The sequence below is a fragment of the Pseudochaenichthys georgianus genome, unplaced genomic scaffold, assembly GCF_902827115.2.
Source record: "Pseudochaenichthys georgianus unplaced genomic scaffold, fPseGeo1.2 scaffold_1407_arrow_ctg1, whole genome shotgun sequence".
NCBI classification, from domain to species: domain Eukaryota; kingdom Metazoa; phylum Chordata; class Actinopteri; order Perciformes; family Channichthyidae; genus Pseudochaenichthys; species Pseudochaenichthys georgianus.
The window spans coordinates 4,921-24,679 of NW_027262269.1; the positions used below are offsets into that span (position 1 = coordinate 4,921).

The following is a 19,759-nucleotide window of genomic DNA, read 5'->3' on the forward strand; positions in this document are numbered from 1 at the left end:
ACCATTACCTCAGTTTTAACTTTGTTTAATTGGAGAAAGTTCTGACACATCCAGTCATTGATTTGTTCAATGCACTTACTCAGTGTTTTAACTGGAGAATAGTCTCCTGGTGAAATGGTTATGTAAATTGGTGTGTCATCCGCATAGCTATGGTAACTTATGTTGTTGTTTTTCATTATCTGAGTCAGTGGTAGCATATAGATGTTAAAGAGAAGAGGCACCAAGATGGAGCCTTGAGGTACCCCACATGTCATATTTGTCAACTCAGATGTGTATTTACCTATAGAAACAACGTTTTTTTCTGTCCTTTAAGTAGGATTCAAACCAATTTAGAACTGTTTCCGAAAGTCCCACCCAGTTTTCTAGTCTTTCGAGTAATATGTTGTGTTCAACAGTGTCAAACGCAGCACTGAGATCTAATAATACTAACACTGAAGTTCTGCCACTGTCTGTGTTTAAGTGGATGTCATTGAAGACCTTTTCAAGAGCAGTCTCAGTGCTATGGTTTGGACGAAAGCCTGACTGGAACACATCGAAACAACTATTTAAATGCAAGAAATTACTCAACTGTTGAAAAACAACTTTTTCAATGATTTTACCTAGAAATGGGAGGTTCGATATGGGCCTGTAATTGTTCATTACTGAAGCATCTAGATTATTCTTTTTTTAAGAGTGGTTTAATGACTGCAGTTTTCAGGGCCTGTGGAAAAATACCTGATTGAAGAGATTTGTTTACTATATGAAGTAGATTTGAGGCCATGCAACGAAAAACATCTTTGAAAAATCCTGTTGGAATAATATCAAGGCAGCAGGAGGAGGACTTCAGAAGTTGAATAATGTCCTCTAGGTTTTTATCGTTAATCTGATGGAATTGTCTCATGGTGTTTGAATTGACTGACTGCTTGTCTGATTTTCTGAATTTTGTCAGTGAAGAAGGAGGCAAAATCCTTGCATGCCCTGGTGGATAGAAATTCAGAGGCTACTGACACTGGGGGGTTAGTTAGTCTGTCGACGGTAGTAAACAAGGCACGTGCGTTGTTTTTGTTTTTGGGAATGATGTCAGAGAAGAAAGACTGTCGTGCGTTTTTCAATTCCAAATTATAAAGGCCAAGTCTCTCTTTATAGATTTCAAAGTGAACCTGGAGATTTGTTCTTCGCCACCTGCGTTCAGCTTTTCGAAACTCTCTTTTTTCTGCTCTCACGGTCATGGCCTTTCTCCATGGAGATATTTTCTTCCCAGTCACTTCCTCTACCCTAGTTGGAGCAATGGCATCTATAACATTTTTAATTTTTGAATGAAAATGATCTACTAGCTCATTTACTGAGATGTTAGCAGGGGCAAGTGTGGAAGAAAAATTCTGAGTAAACATTTCCCTAGTATTTTCAGTTAAATATCGCTTTGTGGTTACCTCTTTTTGAACAATTTTGTGAACAGAAATAGAGCTCTCAAAGAACACACAGGAATGATCAGAGAGTGCAACATCAGTCACCACAACCTGAGATAATTAAGTCCAGAGTGTGCCCCTTATTGTGCGTGGGCTCCGTCACATGCTGAGTCAGTCCATAGTTATCAAGAACACAAAACAGTTCTTTAGCCCCTCTGTCCTGGGGGTTGTCAACATGGATGTTAAAATCACCAACAATGACTAGACGGTCAAAGTCAAAACACACTATAGACAGCAGTTCAGTAAAGTCATCAAAAAAGCTTGCACAGTATTTGGGTGGTCTATAGATATTTAGGAACAGAGCTCGAGAGGAGCATTTCAGCTGAAGGGCCACATATTCAAAAGAAGCAAAGTTCCCATAAGATGTCTTCCTGCATTGAATGGAATCATTGAACAAAATAGCAACTCCACCCCCTTTCTTTTGCATTCTTTCCTGACTCATAAAACTAAAGTTGGGAGGGGTTGATTCGATAAGAACAGCTGCACTGTTATGTTGTTCAATCCAAGTTTCTGTTAAAAACATAAAATCAAGATTGTGCTCAGTGATAAAATCATTGATTAAAAATGTTTTTCCTGCCAAAGACCTGACATGTAATAAAGCTAGTTTAAGTTTGTTAGATACACTATCAGTAAGATGTTTTGTGACAAGCTGTGGCTGACATGGAATCACTGCTAAATTTGATAAACTCATACAAACGTTTGAGCACTTCCTGTTTCTAAGCTGATTCACCGCTCTTAATCTATTACCTATCAACACAGATATCGGCAAAGCTACTGGCAGGCAGGGCCCTGGCATGTCCTGGAAAGAGTTGAGAGTGCCATACGCCCTTGAGCCTGGACCCAGAGAAATAACTTAAATTGTTTACTGGTTTACTAACCTTTTTTAAAGTAGCATTCTTTTTTCTTGCCACAGTTAAGTCGGGCTGTAAAACCAAGCAAGATGTTATTAAGCTGATGATCAGGCAATGCAAGTTTATTTATATTGCACCTTTCAACACAAGGCAATTCAAAGTGCTTTACAAAGAATTAAAGACATTAAAATAGTGCAGCAGAAACACATTTTAAAATAGCATAATAACTGAATGCTGCTTCTCCATGTCCTGACTCTGGGGACAGAAAGCAGACCAGTCCCTGATGACCTGAGAGTTCTGGATGGTTCATAATTTAACAGGAGATCAGAAATGTATTGTGCTTCCTGTAGTCCAGTATCTCTGTCAGCATTGGCTCACTCTCTCATTAAGACCCCCTCCTCTGCTTACACTAAAAATGTAATTGTCAAAGCAACCTTGAACATTTGGAATCAGTTCAGACGTTTCTTTGATCTCCAAACATACTCTACACTAGCCCCTTTAACTGCAAACCATGTTTTTCCTCCATCCTTAGTAGATGGCGCATTTACTATTTGGTTTAACCAAGGCATTAAAACATTCAAAGACCTTTATATTCACAACACATTTTCCTCTTTCCAACAGCTATCTGATAAATGTGCACTACAGGCAACATTTCTTCAGGTATCTACAGATTCGCAGTTTTGTTAATAATAGATTTCCTCAGTTTCCTAATCACCCAGCTGATTCGCCGCTAGACACACTCCTTAGGCCGTACTCTGAAGGGAATGATGACGTGTATTTACGCTCAGATTTACTCTCTTCGTTTGGTTACCCTGAACTCCATTACATCTCTTTGGGAAACAGATCTTGGGGAGGAGATTTCTGAAGAACTTTGGGAAAAGCCCTTGCTAATACATAAATCTTCTATTTGTGCTAGACATGGACTGATTCAGTGCAAAGTAGTGCATCGTACACACTTTACTAAGCTTAGGCTCTCTAAAATATATAAGGAGGTGGACCCAACTTGTGACAGATGTAGCCAAGCACCGGCGAGTCACGCACACATGTTCTGGTCTTGTCCGCTCTTACACTCTTATTGGACTGACATCTTTAGATCACTGTCAGAAATGACTGGAAAACCGATCGCTCCTAATGCCATGACCGTAATGTTTGGTGTAACCCCACCCACATGGCCACTCTCTTCTCTGGAGACAGCCTTCTGAGCCTTTGTTACCTTACTAGCCAAACGCCTGATATTGCTCATGTGGAAGTCTCCAACATCCCCTTCACACACCTTGTGGTTAAAAGAAGTCCCAAATTCAGCCAAACTCGAGAAAATAAGGTGCATACTGAGGGGCTCCCTGGGGAAATTCCACAAGATGTGGAACCCCTTCTACAGGTATATATGGGAGCTGGACATGCCGGATGTCTCTGTACAATAGGGTGGTGGACCTGCGGTGTTAAACTGTGATTCGTGGGTGGCTGACTGACCAACAAGTGCTATGTTTTTTTTTTTTTTGATATATTTTTGTTCCATTTATACACATTGTTTGATCTCTACTTTTGCATTATGTTATTAATAATGGACTTAGATTCAGAGCCTTTAGATTTAGATTTGTTTTTGTTGTTGTTGATTTTTGTCCTGTCGCAGTCCATTTTTTGTTTTGTTTCATTTATTTTTTGTTTTGTCTTTGTTTTTTATCCTGTCGGACTCGAACCACATTGTTGTCATCCTAATTTGTTTGCCAACTGCTAATGTGCTGTCTGTCTGGCTGTTTGTTTATAAAAAACAAAAGTAAAAAAAAAAGTATTTTGGCCCTAAACCATTTAATGCTTTATAAACCAGCAGGAGTATTTTTTAATCGATTCTTTGACACACAGGAAGCCAGTGTAAAGACTTCAGAACAGGAGTGATGTGATCCACTTTCTTAGTGTCAGTGAGTACTCAAGCAGCGCGTTCTGAATTAGCTGCAGCTTTCTAATAGATTTGTTAGTGAGACCTGTAAAGACACCATTACATGGGGTGGCTGAGAAGTGCAAACGACAATTACAAAGTGTGAAACACTTTAACAAAGCTTGAGACAAATTTACATTTTCTAAAAAAAAATACATTTTCTAAAACAAATTTACATTAGCAAAACACTTGACGTGCAAGTGATTGACACAAACTTAAAGGGGACCTATCATGCAAAATGCACTTTTGTACGTCTTTTATACATTAATAGGTGTCCCCGGTGTGTCAGGGAACTCACCAAGTGTCAGAAAACACAACCTTCTCTCTTTTCCTCCGTACCCAAATCTCTAAAAACGGAGCTGCAACGGATTTGATACAGATTTGAATTTTTCTGACATCAGAAAAGGGGTGCTCCGCCTATATGGGCAACTCTCCACCTATCAGGGGATTGAGCAGGGCCAACTTGGGGCCCCAAGCGACATTGTGAGATGAGGCCCCCGCCAACCGACAGGAGTGAAAAAGATTTTTTTGGAAACAAAGTAAGCTACTTTGCAAATGTAATTCCTGTTTATTATTATTATCAACACAGTTACTTTTGTATACAGTGAGGTAAATGGTAAATGTGCATGTATGTCGTTCAGTATGTGTTTACAGGTGAATACGTCTGCATTTCCTGCCAAATACTAGCCTCAAAAAGATTAAAATATAATTAATGCAAATAAACTACTTCTACTAATAATAATAATCAATTCAATAATATAAATACTATATTATTTTATTATAATATAGTTGTAATATAGTCAAGACAAAACATGCTTATGACATGCTCAAAAACAGATATTTCTTAAATCTGTATTCAAATGTAGTTCCCTCTGTCAGCAATGTACCAACAACTACACACACATTTCTGCGCGGAGAACTGCGCACAGCAGCTGAGGCCTTCTGGGCGGGGCCCCCTGCGCAAGGCGGGCCCCATGCAGCCTGCGTGATTGGCCTGTAGGGAGGGGCGGCCCTGGGAATGAGAGATCGCTCGAAAGCGCTGGATACGCTGTAGTACATATGCCAGGCCTGTAAGTGGCGCTGTAGTCTGCTGCAAAAGCAGCGAAGAAGACTTCTCACAGAATCAGCCCTTGCAAAAACAGGGCTGGAAAAGAGCAAATAGAGCGAAATGAGGCATGGCTAAAATGCATGATCTGTTTGGTATTTTGAAGAAAAAAACTTCACCGACATGTTTTATATAGGTATGGCCCTACAATATATTTTTCAAATATAGCATGATAGGTCCACTTTTAGTTTGTTTTGGCGGATAGACCGCCGGTACCTATGGACGGTACGAGTGTGTTTATGGTCGTTAAACATGTTTTGTGGAACGGACAAAAAAACGGTTTTGCTAATCACGATATACTTTCTTGTGCACAAGAGATACGCTCTCGTGTGCACGAGAAAGTTACCAGTTCGCCAAGTAGGAAGTGGAGCTGTGCCTTCACTGTGTTTACCTTCATTAAAACAGCTAAAGAGCGACTGCAGGCTGCTTTGTTTTAACCACACACACACGCACGCACGCACACACACACACACACACACACACACACACACACACACACACACACGTCTAAAATATGACTTAGGCCATTAGTTTAAGAAGGTGACGGTATGTTAAAATGTATAATTTGATATATTTGTATATTATAATCCTTTGTTGATAGTGTTATATCATTTATTTGAACCAGCCGTGTGGAATTGACGGCATAGACGACCGCAGCTGTTTTGTGATTACGAGACATTATAGCCGACGGCAGCTGCTGGTGATTGTGTGTGAGAAGGAAAAAGAAGCACAGAGCAACGTAGTTTTTTGACCTGTGCAAATATGTGTTTGTAATTGATACCTTTTGTTTTAAGTAAAGACAAACTATCCTGAGATGTATTTTGTCCGAGTCAAGCTTATTGCTACCTGTGAATGGATTTTTGGATTAGACGGAACTATAGGAGGAATGAAGCAACCATAAGGCTGAGGTTGTCTACCTGCACATGCATGTTTATACCACAAGGGGGCAGATCACCTTATGGAAATTATTTGTCACAAAAACTTTTCTAAATTATAGTAAATTATTCAAAAATGTTTAGTCAATAACTATTCCAGCCTAAAATAGTTGAAAAATAGTTGCCAAAAAAAGGCATATATATAACCTCGCCGGCTTAGCCAGTGTGAAATCTTTCAAGCACTACAAGATTCAGAGTTTATAAAGTACAATTCTTGCCCATTGATTGTGTTATTTCCCCAAACACATACAGTTAAAATGCCTACGCTTATTAAAAATAGCAGAAAAACATGCATTCTTACTCATGAGGGGACCTTGACAGAGGATTATTGGGAAAGTACACAGTAAGTACTTCATAGTACTTGTGGGGGTAGTTTCACTAGTACTGAGTCCAACAGGATCAATCTCATGAATAACTAATTGCAACAACAAATATTTCCCTCATCACACTTAGAAGAAGTGGCTTGATTTTGTTCTCAGCAGGGGACTTTGACAAAGTATTTCTCAATAAATACACAGTAAAAGTACTTCAATGTATTGTTAGTAGTAGGCTAACTAATACAAAGTCAACCATTATCAATTTAATTAAGAAGTAATGGTAAAATTGTATTTTTATCATTCATCAAAGATAGCAGAAAAACATGCATTATGTACTATGGAGGGGACTTTGACAGAGGATTACTCACAAAGTACACAGTAAAAGTACTTTATTGTGGTAGAAGTCAAACTAGTACCGAGTTCAGTGTCAGTTTCATTACAATTGAAGATTGCTCCTTCCTGGTTTGATTCATAAAGTCCTATGCAGAGCTTTATTATATGTGATTACTTGCAAAGAGGCCCATAATAGAACTTTGTTTGTGTATTTAGCTAATCTAGTATTACATTAACCCTTTAATCTGTCTGTAGGGCTGTTTAAAAAAAAACTAGCCCCTGTGTAATTCCTGGAGATCTAATTGTATGCCTGTTAATCATGTGTGTAATATAATTTGCAAAATTGATTTGACATTCATGATTCTAAAGATTTGAAACGTTGCCGTTTCTAGGATGAATCTTAACACTGAAACAATATATTTTTTTCTGGCTTTAAGTTTATTTCAACAAACACTCAGACAACAAACAGCATTCACGGCCTCTTGCAATCATTCCCTCTGTTCACTATCAGCTCTTCTGTTGTGTCGCTCTGATGCCACAGTTTAGGTGCAGAGTGGGGGGGGATGAGCCCTGAAGGAGGGTCAGGATTGCTCTTTAGTATGCAGCAGCAGCAGGAAAGGAAACCGTCTCAGGTGTAGCTTTGTGATGTTGCGGATCACAGTCAGGGGGGGGAGTCAGCAGGGGGTCCTCAGACTGCGGGACACTCAGCTGTAACAACACAGGATGAGGACAATGAGTATAAGTGAGGAAACGTTAAATGAGTTTTTATGAAAGTGCTGTTTTTCTGCATTACCGATCTGTGGCAGGATGACGGCGTTGTCGGGCAGGACTCCAGCTTCCAGAGCGAGCTGGGTGAACTTCTGCTGCACCACCTCACTGAACTCAGTAGTGCGGCCTGCAAACACACAGAGTTAATTTCACCTTCACCAAATCACACAGCTATTCCATCACACAGTGTGTCTCTCTTCACTCACTGTAGACTGCGATGAAGGCCTCAGACACTTCCTCCTTCGTCACGATGATGAGCACCAGGGCGTAGTCGTCGTACACAACTTCAACAATGGTCATGACTTTGTCTGATGAGAGCAGAAATAGAAAGGTCAGGCTGTTGAATCGCTACGTCAAATGTGTGTGTGTGTGTGTGTGTGTGTGTGTGTGTGTGTGTGTGTGTGTGTGTGTGTGTGTGTGTGTGTGTGTGTGTGTGTGTGTGTGTGTGTGTGTGTGTGTGTGTGTGTGTGTGTGTGTGTGTGTGTGTGTGTGTGTGTGTGTGTGTGTCATGCTCTACTCACCCTGGCTGTGGAAGGTGAAGCGACCAGGAGTCTCTGTTGTCTGAGCGGTTTGAGTTGCTCTGTAGCAGTAACCGTCGTCACTAAAAGATTGAAGAAGAGGTTTGTTTTAGAATTGTTGATTTGATGATCAATCATATTTTATAATACAGACATTTCAGAGAATATTCCCCATAAATACCTGCTTTTCTGATTATACAGTATATTGGGGTTTTTGGACCAACAAAGCAATACAACTTAACAATAATATGCAGTAAGTGTCAGCCCATGTCAGTTTCTTTTTCCTTTTTCCCCAGGAGAATCCTTCTATTGATTTAAAGTATGATTGCATAGAGATCACTCACTTCAAGTTGGCAAAAGTGAGGTCCATGTCCCCTCCTTCAGTCAGCACAATTACAGCTGTCCCAGTCTTTATTCCTGCCTTGTTGTTCACAAACCACTGGTCGTTGCTGGCGAATGCGACAGTGTACCACTTGCCTGACATCTAAAAGAAAAACAGAAGGGGTCAATAAAGACTTATACATTCAAATCTATCAATGCAAAGTAGGTGAGAGGTTATCTGAACAGCAGCACATTGAATCATTTCATTTAAACTCTTAAAACCTCATGCAATAAACATGTTACACAACCACAGTTACTGCAGGAATAACCAGCTTTATTTGTTTGTGGAATATCAGCAGAATCTAATCCGTCTCTTACCTTCTGCAGGTCGAAGTCTGCGGCCGGTGTGATGTCAGCGCAGACGGTCAGCGCACACATCAGGGCGACCAGCATCATCAGCGTGTTCTTCATGGCTGCTCCTTTGTGTTCTGGGCTTCAGCAGTAAGAAGAGTTCAGGAATGTAAGGTAAAAGAGTAAGGGTGCAGGCTCCTTATATCCTGCAGAGTCCTGTTCCCTCCTCCTCCTGTCTCCTCCCCCTGCTAACCTCCCCTTTCACACCAACGCGTTTTCAGCTCCGGCTCGGAGCTGGATCCTGAAAAGTGCCGGTTTTTCCTGTTCACACCGCAGCGGCGCCGCCTCTTAGCTCCGGAATCCGGTTCACTTCCAGCTCCAAAAAATTGTCGGTCTAGAGCAGGGGTGTCAAACTCAAGGCCCGTGGGCCAAATCCAGCCCGCGACCTCAGTTTATGTGGCCCGCAAGAGCTTGCAAAGATTATTATATTCAATACAATTGGTGTAATTGTTGAATATTTGCTTTCATTTATTTGCCCTAGACTTCTGCTTTCAGATGTAGTTATTTGTGAAGTTATTATGAGAACTGATAATAATCCAATGCAGAGGCAATAATGTAATATAATACATTATTTAATATTATATATTTACATATTTATATTTATATTGAGAAGCCAAGAGTGTGCAAAGCTGTCATCAAGGCAAAAGGGGGCTAATTTGAACAATCTAAAATATAAATCATATTCTGGATGTTTTAACAATTTTTTGTTTACTAGATAATTCCATATGTGTTCTTTTATAGTTTTGATGTATTTAGTAATGATCTACAATGTAGACAATTATTAAAATAAATAAAAACCTTGATGAGAAGGTGTGTCCACCTTTTGACTGGTACTGTATATTTATAGTTACAACCGGCCCTTTGAGTGTAACCATAATGCTAATGGGGCCCGCGATGAAATTGAGTTTGACACCTGTAGGAGCAAACACAGTAGTGGTGGCTTAAAGCCCACATCCGCTCCGCGCCGTCCGTTAGATGAGCCTGGTCAGATTTAGTAAAAGAAGGAGTTCAAAACACCGGCATCAAAGTTATAACAATAATCTGGTTTTAATGGTAAAAAACACAATACGAAATACAGAGTGCCCTGTAACAGAGCACTCCGGGCTCCCCGCTCTACTGCCGTGCGATACAGATATCGGGACCAGCCAGTCAGAAACAGGGGGCATTTTGCATGAATAAACAACAGTATATATGGACATATTTGGGGCGGAGAGTCACTTCTTATCTTCCACCGGACTCCACTCCTTTAATTTCCCAAGGAAGGTTTCACACAAACTATTCTTTCCCAAACAATCAAACATTGTACACAGATATATTGGTATCAAACATTGTACACAGATATATTGGTATCAAACATTGTACACAGATATATTGGTATCAAACATTGTACACAGATATATTGGTATCAAACATTGTACACAGATATATTGGTATCAAACATTGTACACAGATATATTGGTATCAAACATTGTACACAGATATATTGGTGCTTGAGATTATATTGGCCCCAGAAAGAACCTTGAAAAGAACCTGTGTGTGTGCTGGTGGGGGGAAGTGTGTGTGTGTGTGTGTGTGTGTGTGTGTGTGTGTGTGTGTGTGTGTGTGTGTGTGTGTGTGTGTGTGTGTGTGTGTGTGTGTGTGTGTGTGTGTGTGTGTGTGTGTGTGTGTGTGTGTGTGTGTGTGTGTGTGTGTGTGTGATGGATCATTGGAGCTATGTGCAACTCAAGGCATATGCTCGAACGGGAGCTGCCTGGACGCTGCAATCATGTTGCGCGCATTATTCGTGCTGAGTGTGCTGACTTTTCGTACAATGTCCCACTGTGTGGCTACCTGCTTAAACAAAGCATGCGGCTCTGACCGAATCACTGCAGAGCACCTTAAACTGGCAAGCCCGAAGGTTGCAGTTCTTCTTGCCATTTGTTTTACCGGCCTCATGACTCATGGTATGTTGCCAGACTCCATGTTGACTGTTACTTTGGTCCCTGTCATTAAGGACAAAGCGGGCAAGGTAGGGAGCTTGGATAACTATAGACCATTGCTCTAGCCAGTGTCTTATCCAAAGTCCTGGAAAGAATTGTGTTAGATAGATTATGTTCTTATTTATGTACCTCAGATAACCAGTTTGGCTTCAAGGCTAAGCATGGTACTGAGCTATGCATCTATGCTTTGAAGGAAATGGTAGACACATATAGAAGACAGAATTCCACTGTTCTGATTGGTTTCATTGATGCCTCTAAGGCTTTTGACCGAGTAAACCATCATAAATTGTTTTTAAAATTGAGACAAAGGGGTGTGCCCAACAGTATAATTAGGATCGTGGCTTATTGGTATGCCAACCAGAGCATGCGGATCAAATGGGGGAATGCAGTCTCGGCGCCATTTGGTGTTGGTAATGGAGTCCGCCAGGGGGGGCTCCTCTCACCGTGCCTTTTTAATATCTATATGAATGATCTATCAGATGATTTAAGTGTCTGTAAAACAGGGTGTGTGATTGGTAATGTGATTGTAAACTATCTTATGTATGCCGATGATCTGGCAATTGTTTCTCCTAGCAGTGCTGGTTTTCAACAGTTGCTAAATGTTTGTTCTGATTACGGAGTCAAATTTGATGTTAAATACAATGCTAAGAAGAGCGCTGTAATGATCTGCAGAGCAAAAGGGGATAAGAACCTTTGTTTTCCAACATTCTACCTATCAGGACAGGTGCTGTCTGTTTGCTGTAACACTAAGTATCTGGGACACATCATCACAGATGAAATGGCTGATGATGATGACATGTATAGACAGCGGCGTGTCTTATACACAATCCAACATGTTGGCTAGAAAATTCTCTTGGTGTTCAGATAAGGTTAAGGTGAACCTCTTTAGAGCTTATTGCACTCCTCTCTATACTGCCCCCTTGTGGGTCAAGTATAAGAAGGCGAGCCTCCGAAAGCAGGTTACATATAATGACTGTTTGCGTATAGGCCTACTGCTTAGAAAACCAAGGTGGTGCAGTGCAAGTGAAATGTTCTGTAATGCACGAGTCAACACGTTCCATGCTCTTTTGATAAATCTGATGTACAAATTTATCTGTCGATTGAATGTTTCTCATAACTCTGTCATTATGCTGCTGTCAAATCCGTGTTTCAGTGCTGTCCGATACCAGTCACCTCTGTGGAAACATTGGTATAACTGCCTTTGTTAATTTATATTTGAGTGTTGTATGTTTTGTAATAATGGACCAAGAGTCTCTTTAAATAAAGATGATGCAAGTCAAGTGCTCGGCGCAGTTGTCGGCTAAATGTCGCTCCTCTGTTTTTATTTAAACAGCTCCTTATATCCGTTAGCGCAGCTAGCTAGCACCAGATGCTTACAACAACAATACAGTAAGGTCGCTCGCGCCACACATACACACACCCTCCCGGTCCTCCCGATGGCCAGTCGGTGCCTGCCGGTGAGCGTGGAAGTGTGGTCTGCCGCAAGCGGACGGCAGGAGCGGGGCTGTCAGCATCAGCTTGGAGATGGTATTTTAAACTCGATGCGCTCGGAAACTACGGGGCGGCCGAGGACATAAAATGCACATGCGTTAATCGCGTTAAAATAATTAGTGGCGTTAACGCAATGTAGAGCAAAATGAAGAGATCTATGGATAGCCTACATCTCTCAGCATCCATATGAAACAGAACTGTACACAGATTTACTTTTTCTTTATGGATATTTTACTATCACTCCCCTTTTAAACTGTATTCTTGTGTTAATGTCCTATAGCATTTCGTACCCGTTTTTCATTTATTCTCTTATTTTTTAATAACTATATAATGATCATATAAACGTGTTCGTCGCAAATACTTGTTTACATAAATGGTGAACAAACAGTTTGAGACCCAATGAGATAACTTACACTAAAGTTAACTATCTAAACACTGAGAGAGTCCTTACCTCACTGAGCTGGTTATACGATCCTCTCAGTCTGACAGGACTCTCCTCCACCTTGGTGTAGAAATAGCTCTTTATATCCGTTAGCATAGCTAGCTAACCAGATGCTAACAACAACATTCCACGTTACCGCTGCACACTCACAAAATGCGCTCGTGCCACACACACACAGAGCCGAGCTTGAATGAACAACACACTCTCACTCCCTAAGCGTCCAATAGCGACGTTTGGTCAGTGTCCGTGGCGTCCAATTGTGACGCTCCTAGGCTCCTTCAGCGTCATAAAGGGACGCAAATAGCTTTCAACTGATTGCAATGTATTCCCATCTGCGTCGGGATTTGACGCTCATGGAAGCACGGCATTCGTTTATGCCGGCTGCCCTTAAAGGCAATGTGAGCATCCATTCCCATTGGATAACGGAGAATTTTACACCCGGAAGTAAGTACTCCTCTTACTGTCGATTGATTTTACAGTGATATCTGCACTACTCATCGACTAAAAAACACCAGATTATCCTTGTTAATTACACAACATTGATTGGTTTAAATTGTGTACAATGCTTTTGTATTTTTCCCCTTCGATTCGGAGAAACAAATATGTTTTCTGAGTAAAGGATGGCAGAAGACACTACACTACCCAGAATCCCCAGCTATCGTTTGGCCTACACCATGTGCTCTGTTTGACAAACCCCGTTTTGTTCACCATTCATTCCGATGGCTGGCGTCTATGGCCCTTTCTCATTTCATCAAATCCCCCTCCTCGACTCCTCGACTCCTCTGTCCTCCGGTAGTGACCCGGAAATTAATTTTAGCGCGCCATGTTGAAGGACATCCCATTTCTCTAAATGCACGTCGAGGACCGAGCATCGAGCATCGAGGAGGCTCTCTGGAGGAGCTCTAACCGAGGATACACTGATGGGTCCTCCATGGTCCTCCACGGCTCCTTCGCGGATGCATTTCCGGGAACAGAGATGTTTCAAAGAGTCGTGACGCACGGCCGGACTTATCTCAGCCAATGACAGCTCTGCATGCATCCCCTGGATATTATTTTAGAAACTGCTTTCATCGCGACGCGATGTTTACAGAGAGAACAGCTGTGAGGTCCTTGCAGAAAGCAGAGCAGTGTGTATAATATATATCGCTCAGTATAACAGGCCTACTCTCTTTATTTGCTTTAGTTTAGTAGTAGATATCTACAAACAAAGAGTCGATATTTTTCTAAAACCATTCAGTGCTTCACAATAAAATACACAACGGCTGTAGCCTGTTTTAGGAGCTGTATGTGCGTGCGTGCGTGCGTGCGTGTGTGTGTGTGTGCGTGTGTGTGTGTGTGTGTGTGTGTGTGTGTGTGTGTGTGTGTGTGTGTGTGTGTGTTTGTGTGTGTGTGTGTGTGTGTGTGTGTGTGTGTGTGTGTGTGTGTGTGTGTGTGCGTGTGGTACAGTGTGTAGGTGTGTGTGGTACAGTGTGTGCGTAGATGCAGCGGACAGACAGGTCTGTTGGTTTGGTGTCCTCTGCTTACTTTTAATACTTGTAAATACAACTTTTGGCCCGTAATTTATTTTCTTCATTGTAGCGACCAAAGGGGAGAGGGGGGGGGATATATCCAGTCTCTGATAGTGTTACGAGTTATGAGAGTGCTCTGTTTGATTCTGAAATTGTATTTATTTATATAAATATATACACATATATATATGTGTGTGTGCGTGTCCGCATATGTAGCCTGTTATTGTCTCATTATACCGCATTGTGAATGAATCAAAGTAAATATATAAGTCATCATGAACACATCTGTCCATCAGACAGAGGCCCTTTCTCATTTCTCGAACTCCCCTCCTCGACTCCCCTCCTCGACTCCTATCCTCGATACTTAGTCCCGCCCACAGGAGATGGAGCAGAGGAGCCGAGGAGGGGAACCGAGGAGAGAGGAGGGGAAGCAGCAGGCGGTTAGAGAAATGAGAACTCCTCTCCTCTGAGCGGTCATTTTAAAGAGACGTCCATTAATGATGACAGAAGGCACAGCAGACTCTGTCTGATGGACAGATGTGTTCATGATGACTTATATATTTACTTTGATTCATTCACAATGCGGTATAATGAGACAATAACAGGCTACAGATGCGGACACGCACACACACATATATATGTGTATATATTTATATAAATAAATACAATTTCAGAATCAAACAGAGCACTCTCATAACTCGTAACACTATCAGAGACTGGATAATGAAGAAAATAAATTACGGGCCAAAAGTTGTATTTACAAGTATTAAAAGTAAGCAGAGGACACCAAACCAACAGACCTGTCTGTCCGCTGCATCTACGCACACACTGTACCACACACACCTACACACTGTACCACACGCACACACACACACACACACACACACACACACACACACACGCACGCACGCACGCACATACAGCTCCTAAAACAGGCTACAGCCGTTGTGTATTTTATTGTGAAGCACTGAATGGTTTTAGAAAAATATCGACTCTTTGTTTGTAGATATCTACTACTAAACTAAAGCAAATAAAGAGAGTAGGCCTGTTATACTGAGCGATATATATTATACACACTGCTCTGCTTTCTGCAAGGACCTCACAGCTGTTCTCTCTGTAAACATCGCGTCGCGATGAAAGCAGTTTCTAAAATAATATCCAGGGGATGCATGCAGAGCTGTCATTGGCTGAGATAAGTCCGGCCGTGCGTCACGACTCTTTGAAACATCTCTGTTCCCGGAAATGCATCCGCGAAGGAGCCGTGGAGGACCATGGAGGACCCATCAGTGTATCCTCGGTTAGAGCTCCTCCAGAGAGCCTCCTCGATGCTCGATGCTCGGTCCTCGACGTGCATTTAGAGAAATGGGATGTCCTTCAACATGGCGCGCTAAAATTCATTTCCGGGTCACTACCGGAGGACAGAGGAGTCGAGGAGGGGGATTTGATGAAATGAGAAAGGGCCAGAGTCTGCTGTGCCTTCTGTCATCATTAACGGACGTCTCTTTAAAATGACCGCTCAGAGGAGAGGAGTTCTCATTTCTCTAACCGCCTGCTGCTTCCCCTCCTCTCTCCTCGGTTCCCCTCCTCGGCTCCTCCGCTCGCATCTCCTGTGGGCGGGACTAAGTATCGAGGATAGGAGTCGAGGAGGGGAGTCGAGGAGGGGAGTTCGAGAAATGAGAAAGGGCCTAAGTCACGTGATCTTCAAATGTCTCCCTGCAGAAAAAGAAAACATGGCCGAACTTCGTTTTATTCTAGGTGTAAAATGACTATTTTAAAGTTAGTTTGGCCATTAAAATGCGTTTTGATGTCATTTGATGCGAGAAATATGAGTTGTTATTTCAGATTATGTGTGCAGTGGATGTACATGATCTTTAGTTTGCTAGTTATTACGAAGATTACTTCAGGAAATCGTGACGTTTTCATTGTTACCAAGGTGGTTGCTAGGGACGCTGCTATCGATATAATTTCTGTTATGTTGTGTAACTGTTTAATGGTGTTATCTTTATTGCTACCCCTTCCCCGTCAATGTATAGTGTTGGTCCACAGCCTAAACATATTAGTTTAACAAAATCCGCATCTAAAGATAGCCTACGTTATTTCCCTCCTGTGCAATTCCAGTCTCACATCTCAGAGCACATCGTCATTAACAAATACCGGAAACAGACCGAAATAATAATAATACCTTATTCCGAGTGTGCTTGCTTTTCTCTTTGAAAGTCATCACATAACGGCATTGTAATACACGGTTCGGCTGCATTACATATTACATATCTGCCGTAGTTCTGTATTTATAGAGCCCTGATGAGAAGACAAACATGAGGAACTGAAAACGTGACGTGGATCATAAATATATCAGCCATTAAACAACATCTTACATTTCTTTTCACACAATGCGTCTCCTTGCAGTATCAACACTAATTCGGCTCACTTTTATATTTGATCCAATTGGTAGATAGGCTGTATTTACACCATAAAGGTGCACAGTTGATATAAAGGGACACCTGGTGGTTAAAGCATGTTATTGAATTTCAATATTTGTATTATTAGATATTAATACGATCCCTATAAAGTATATTCATTACTCGTTATTCTCTACTAATAGTTAATTAAAGACTGTATGTAATGACTATTTTGCACATCCCTTTCAAGATTTCAAGATTTTCTAAGGTGTATTGACATATCATATAGGCCTACACAACTGTGGTGTAGTTCTGCACTGAATGAAAAACTTGGGTTGCAGGTTCCTCAATAGTGCATTACAAGACATCTATCAATATTTGTGCATACCTCCAGCAATGTTAACTATGTTGAATAGAGAACATGTTGCGAAACAGAATAGCCAGCATGTGTAGTTCTGGGGACGGGGTGGGGGTGGGGGAGGTCGGACGCGGTGGACCCGTTCAAATCCAGTTTTGGACAGTGTGCCGTGGTTCCATCCCATTTCAAGTGCTGTTCGAGAATCGGCTTAACCCTCGGAGCACACTCTCCAATCACAGAGCTTGAGGACTATCACGGGGTTTGTCAAGAGCACATGGTGTAGTCCAAACGATAGCTGGGGATTCTGGGTAGTGTAGTGTCTTCTGCCATCCTTTACTCCTGGGAATGGACGCTCACATTACCTTTAAGGGCAGCCGACATAAACGAATGCCGTGCTTCCATGAGCGTCAAATCCCGACGCAGATGGGAATACATTGCAATCAGTTGAAAGCTATTTGCGTCTCTTTATGACGCTGAAGGAGCCTAGGAGCGTCACAATTGGACGCCACGGACACTGACCAAACGTCGCTATTGGACGCTTAGGGAGTGAGAGTGTGTTGGAATGAAACACAGAGACCCAGAAGTAGGCTACTTGTAGTACTGTACTGTATATCATATTATTTTCGATGGCTTTACTGTATAATCAGTTTAACAGATCGCCACTGGGCTTTCATCTAAACACACAGCCACGTAATGATAACAAAATAAAGGTCGGGGGTCATTGGTCAAGCAACACACCAATCAGAGAGCAGCAGTGAGCACACCTCAGGCTGTGTTTTATATTTGTATTCTTTATTTCTGATGTATTTCACACAAACAACCTTTAACGTTTTCACTTAGGCCTATATGATTAAAAAAACAAAAAACGGCAAAGTACAATGCTTGCCCACCCTGCGTTGGGGGGGCACAGTGATTCATTTGGGGGTGCATGGCCCGCGAATGACCCCCCATGACGCCGACCCTGGTTCCCGGAAATGCATCCACGAAGGAGCCGTGGAGGACCGTGGAGGAGCCATCAGTGTATCCTCGGTTATAGCTCCTCCAGCAGGGCTGCCAACACTCACGCATTGAGCGTGAGAGTCACACAATTAACCCATATCTCACGCACTCACGCCACACTTGCCTTTCCTCACGCTAAGTTTTCGTCCAAAATAAATGTATATAAATATAAAAATAAAGTGAAGGCACAGCAAACCGAGCGGTCTACGAAATGAGACGGTCTTCTGGCTTAGTTCAGTAAACTTGGAACGATATTGGGAGATTCTGATTTCACAGATCAATAACTCATGAACAAAACGTTATTCAGACACAAATGACGTCTCCTATGTACCGTGGTAAGGTTGACAACGAACTACAATCACATTTTGATTAAAAAAAAAAGCCAATACGTGCCGTCCTCCGAGCTGGACACATTACATTGGTCTCTATCCACAGCCGGAGAAGAAACGAGTGCTCAGGGCCCGCCTGCAAAGTGCAACTCCGAAAAAAGAGAAAACAATAACATTCAATCACTATTATATAGCTTATTACTACCAAACTCACTACACACATCAATAGTCTCCTGTGTGTCATACTACAGCAAGGAGTTTGGAAGAATATGCTTTTGATTTGATATTTATAATGTAAATCTTCAATAAATATGGCATCATCTTCAATAACTTTACTATTATACAGTATATTTCTACCAAACTCACTATTTGCATTGTTGTTGTTAGCATCTGGTTAGCTAGCCGCGCTAACGGATATTCGAAGCTGTTTCTAAAACAAGGAAAGGGAGAGCTCTGTCCTTTCAGATTGAGAGAGATAACTACAGCTCAGTGAGGAAAGGGACTCTCTGTTTAGATAGTTAACTTTAGTCTATAGTTATCTCAGTGGGTCTCAAACGGTTTGGTCACCATTTATGAGAATAAATGAAAAACAGTTATGAAATACTATATGACAGTAAAACAAGAATACAGTTTAAAAGGTGAGTGATTTGTAAAAATATCCATAAAGAAAAAGAAAATCTGTTTACCATAAATTCATTTTGCTCTCAAAGTGCACCAGGTTGATGCATTTAACTTCAATATTTAAAAAAAAAATCTTCCCGGGGAGCATGCCCTCGGACCCCCCCCCCCCCCCCCACTTAAATAGCACTTTACCTCTGCTTACATCTATATGCCATGTTATATGCTGTGAGCTGATTATCGAGCCTTCATTGTAAGAGTCGCGGGTACACTGTGTATGTGCGTATTCCACTGTAGCGCCGGTACATTAATGGGAAACCCTAGTTTGTACATGTGCATTACATTTGTAACACTGTACACATGTTCACCAAAAAAAGCTGAAACTCAAATGTTGGCAGTCCTGCCTCCAGAGAGCTTCCTCGATGCTCGATCCTCGGTCCTTGAAATGCATTTAGAGAAATGAGATTCCTTCAACATGGCGCGCTGAAATTCATTCCTCACTACCGGAGGACCAAGGGCTCGAGGAGTCGAGGAGGGGGATTTGATGAAATGAGAAAAGGCCCTGGTATCACCGACTGACCAGTTGCATTGTGGGTAATGTAGGTGCCATGTTTTGGACAAGGAAGATCAATAATATGGCAAGAGAAATAGATAAACTGGCTTCAGTCTGATAATCATTTCTAATACTGTAGCAGGTGT

At 41.7% G+C, this 19,759-nt stretch overlaps 1 protein-coding gene across 2 annotated transcripts; it reads right to left on the reverse strand.

Moving 5' to 3' along the window:
• Positions 1–7,349: 7,349 nt before the first annotated feature.
• LOC117441021 (lipocalin-like) lies at positions 7,350–9,034 on the reverse strand. Of its 2 annotated transcripts, none has more exons than XM_034077219.2 (6): positions 8,905–9,034; positions 8,550–8,689; positions 8,209–8,288; positions 7,894–7,989; positions 7,713–7,814; positions 7,350–7,627 (listed from the first exon to the last, which is right to left on the reverse strand). In XM_034077219.2, the coding sequence occupies exons 1-6, from the start codon at positions 8,995–8,997 to the stop codon at positions 7,608–7,610; spliced, it is 531 nt and encodes a 176-aa protein (XP_033933110.1). In that variant the 5' UTR covers positions 8,998–9,034; the 3' UTR covers positions 7,350–7,607. The 2 variants fall into 2 exon arrangements, with proteins under 2 accessions (XP_033933110.1, XP_033933109.1); XM_034077218.2 differs by having other exon boundaries at positions 7,894–7,995.
• Between the last annotated feature and the right edge of the window lie 10,725 nt (positions 9,035–19,759).

What these genes read in the sequence shown, in the direction of transcription:
- LOC117441021 (XM_034077218.2), bottom strand. Translation starts at nt 8,997, where the DNA reads ATGAAGAACACGCTGATGATGCTGGTCGCCCTGATGTGTGCGCTGACC. An exon ending in CAGACTTCGACCTGCAGAAG is followed by an intron (nt 8,690 to 8,904) that starts GTAAGAGACGGA and finishes TTTTTCTTTTAG; the next exon opens with ATGTCAGGCAAGTGGTACAC. An exon ending in CTTCACCTTCCACAGCCAGG is followed by an intron (nt 7,996 to 8,208) that starts GTGAGTAGAGCA and finishes TGCTCTCATCAG; the next exon opens with ACAAAGTCATGACCATTGTT.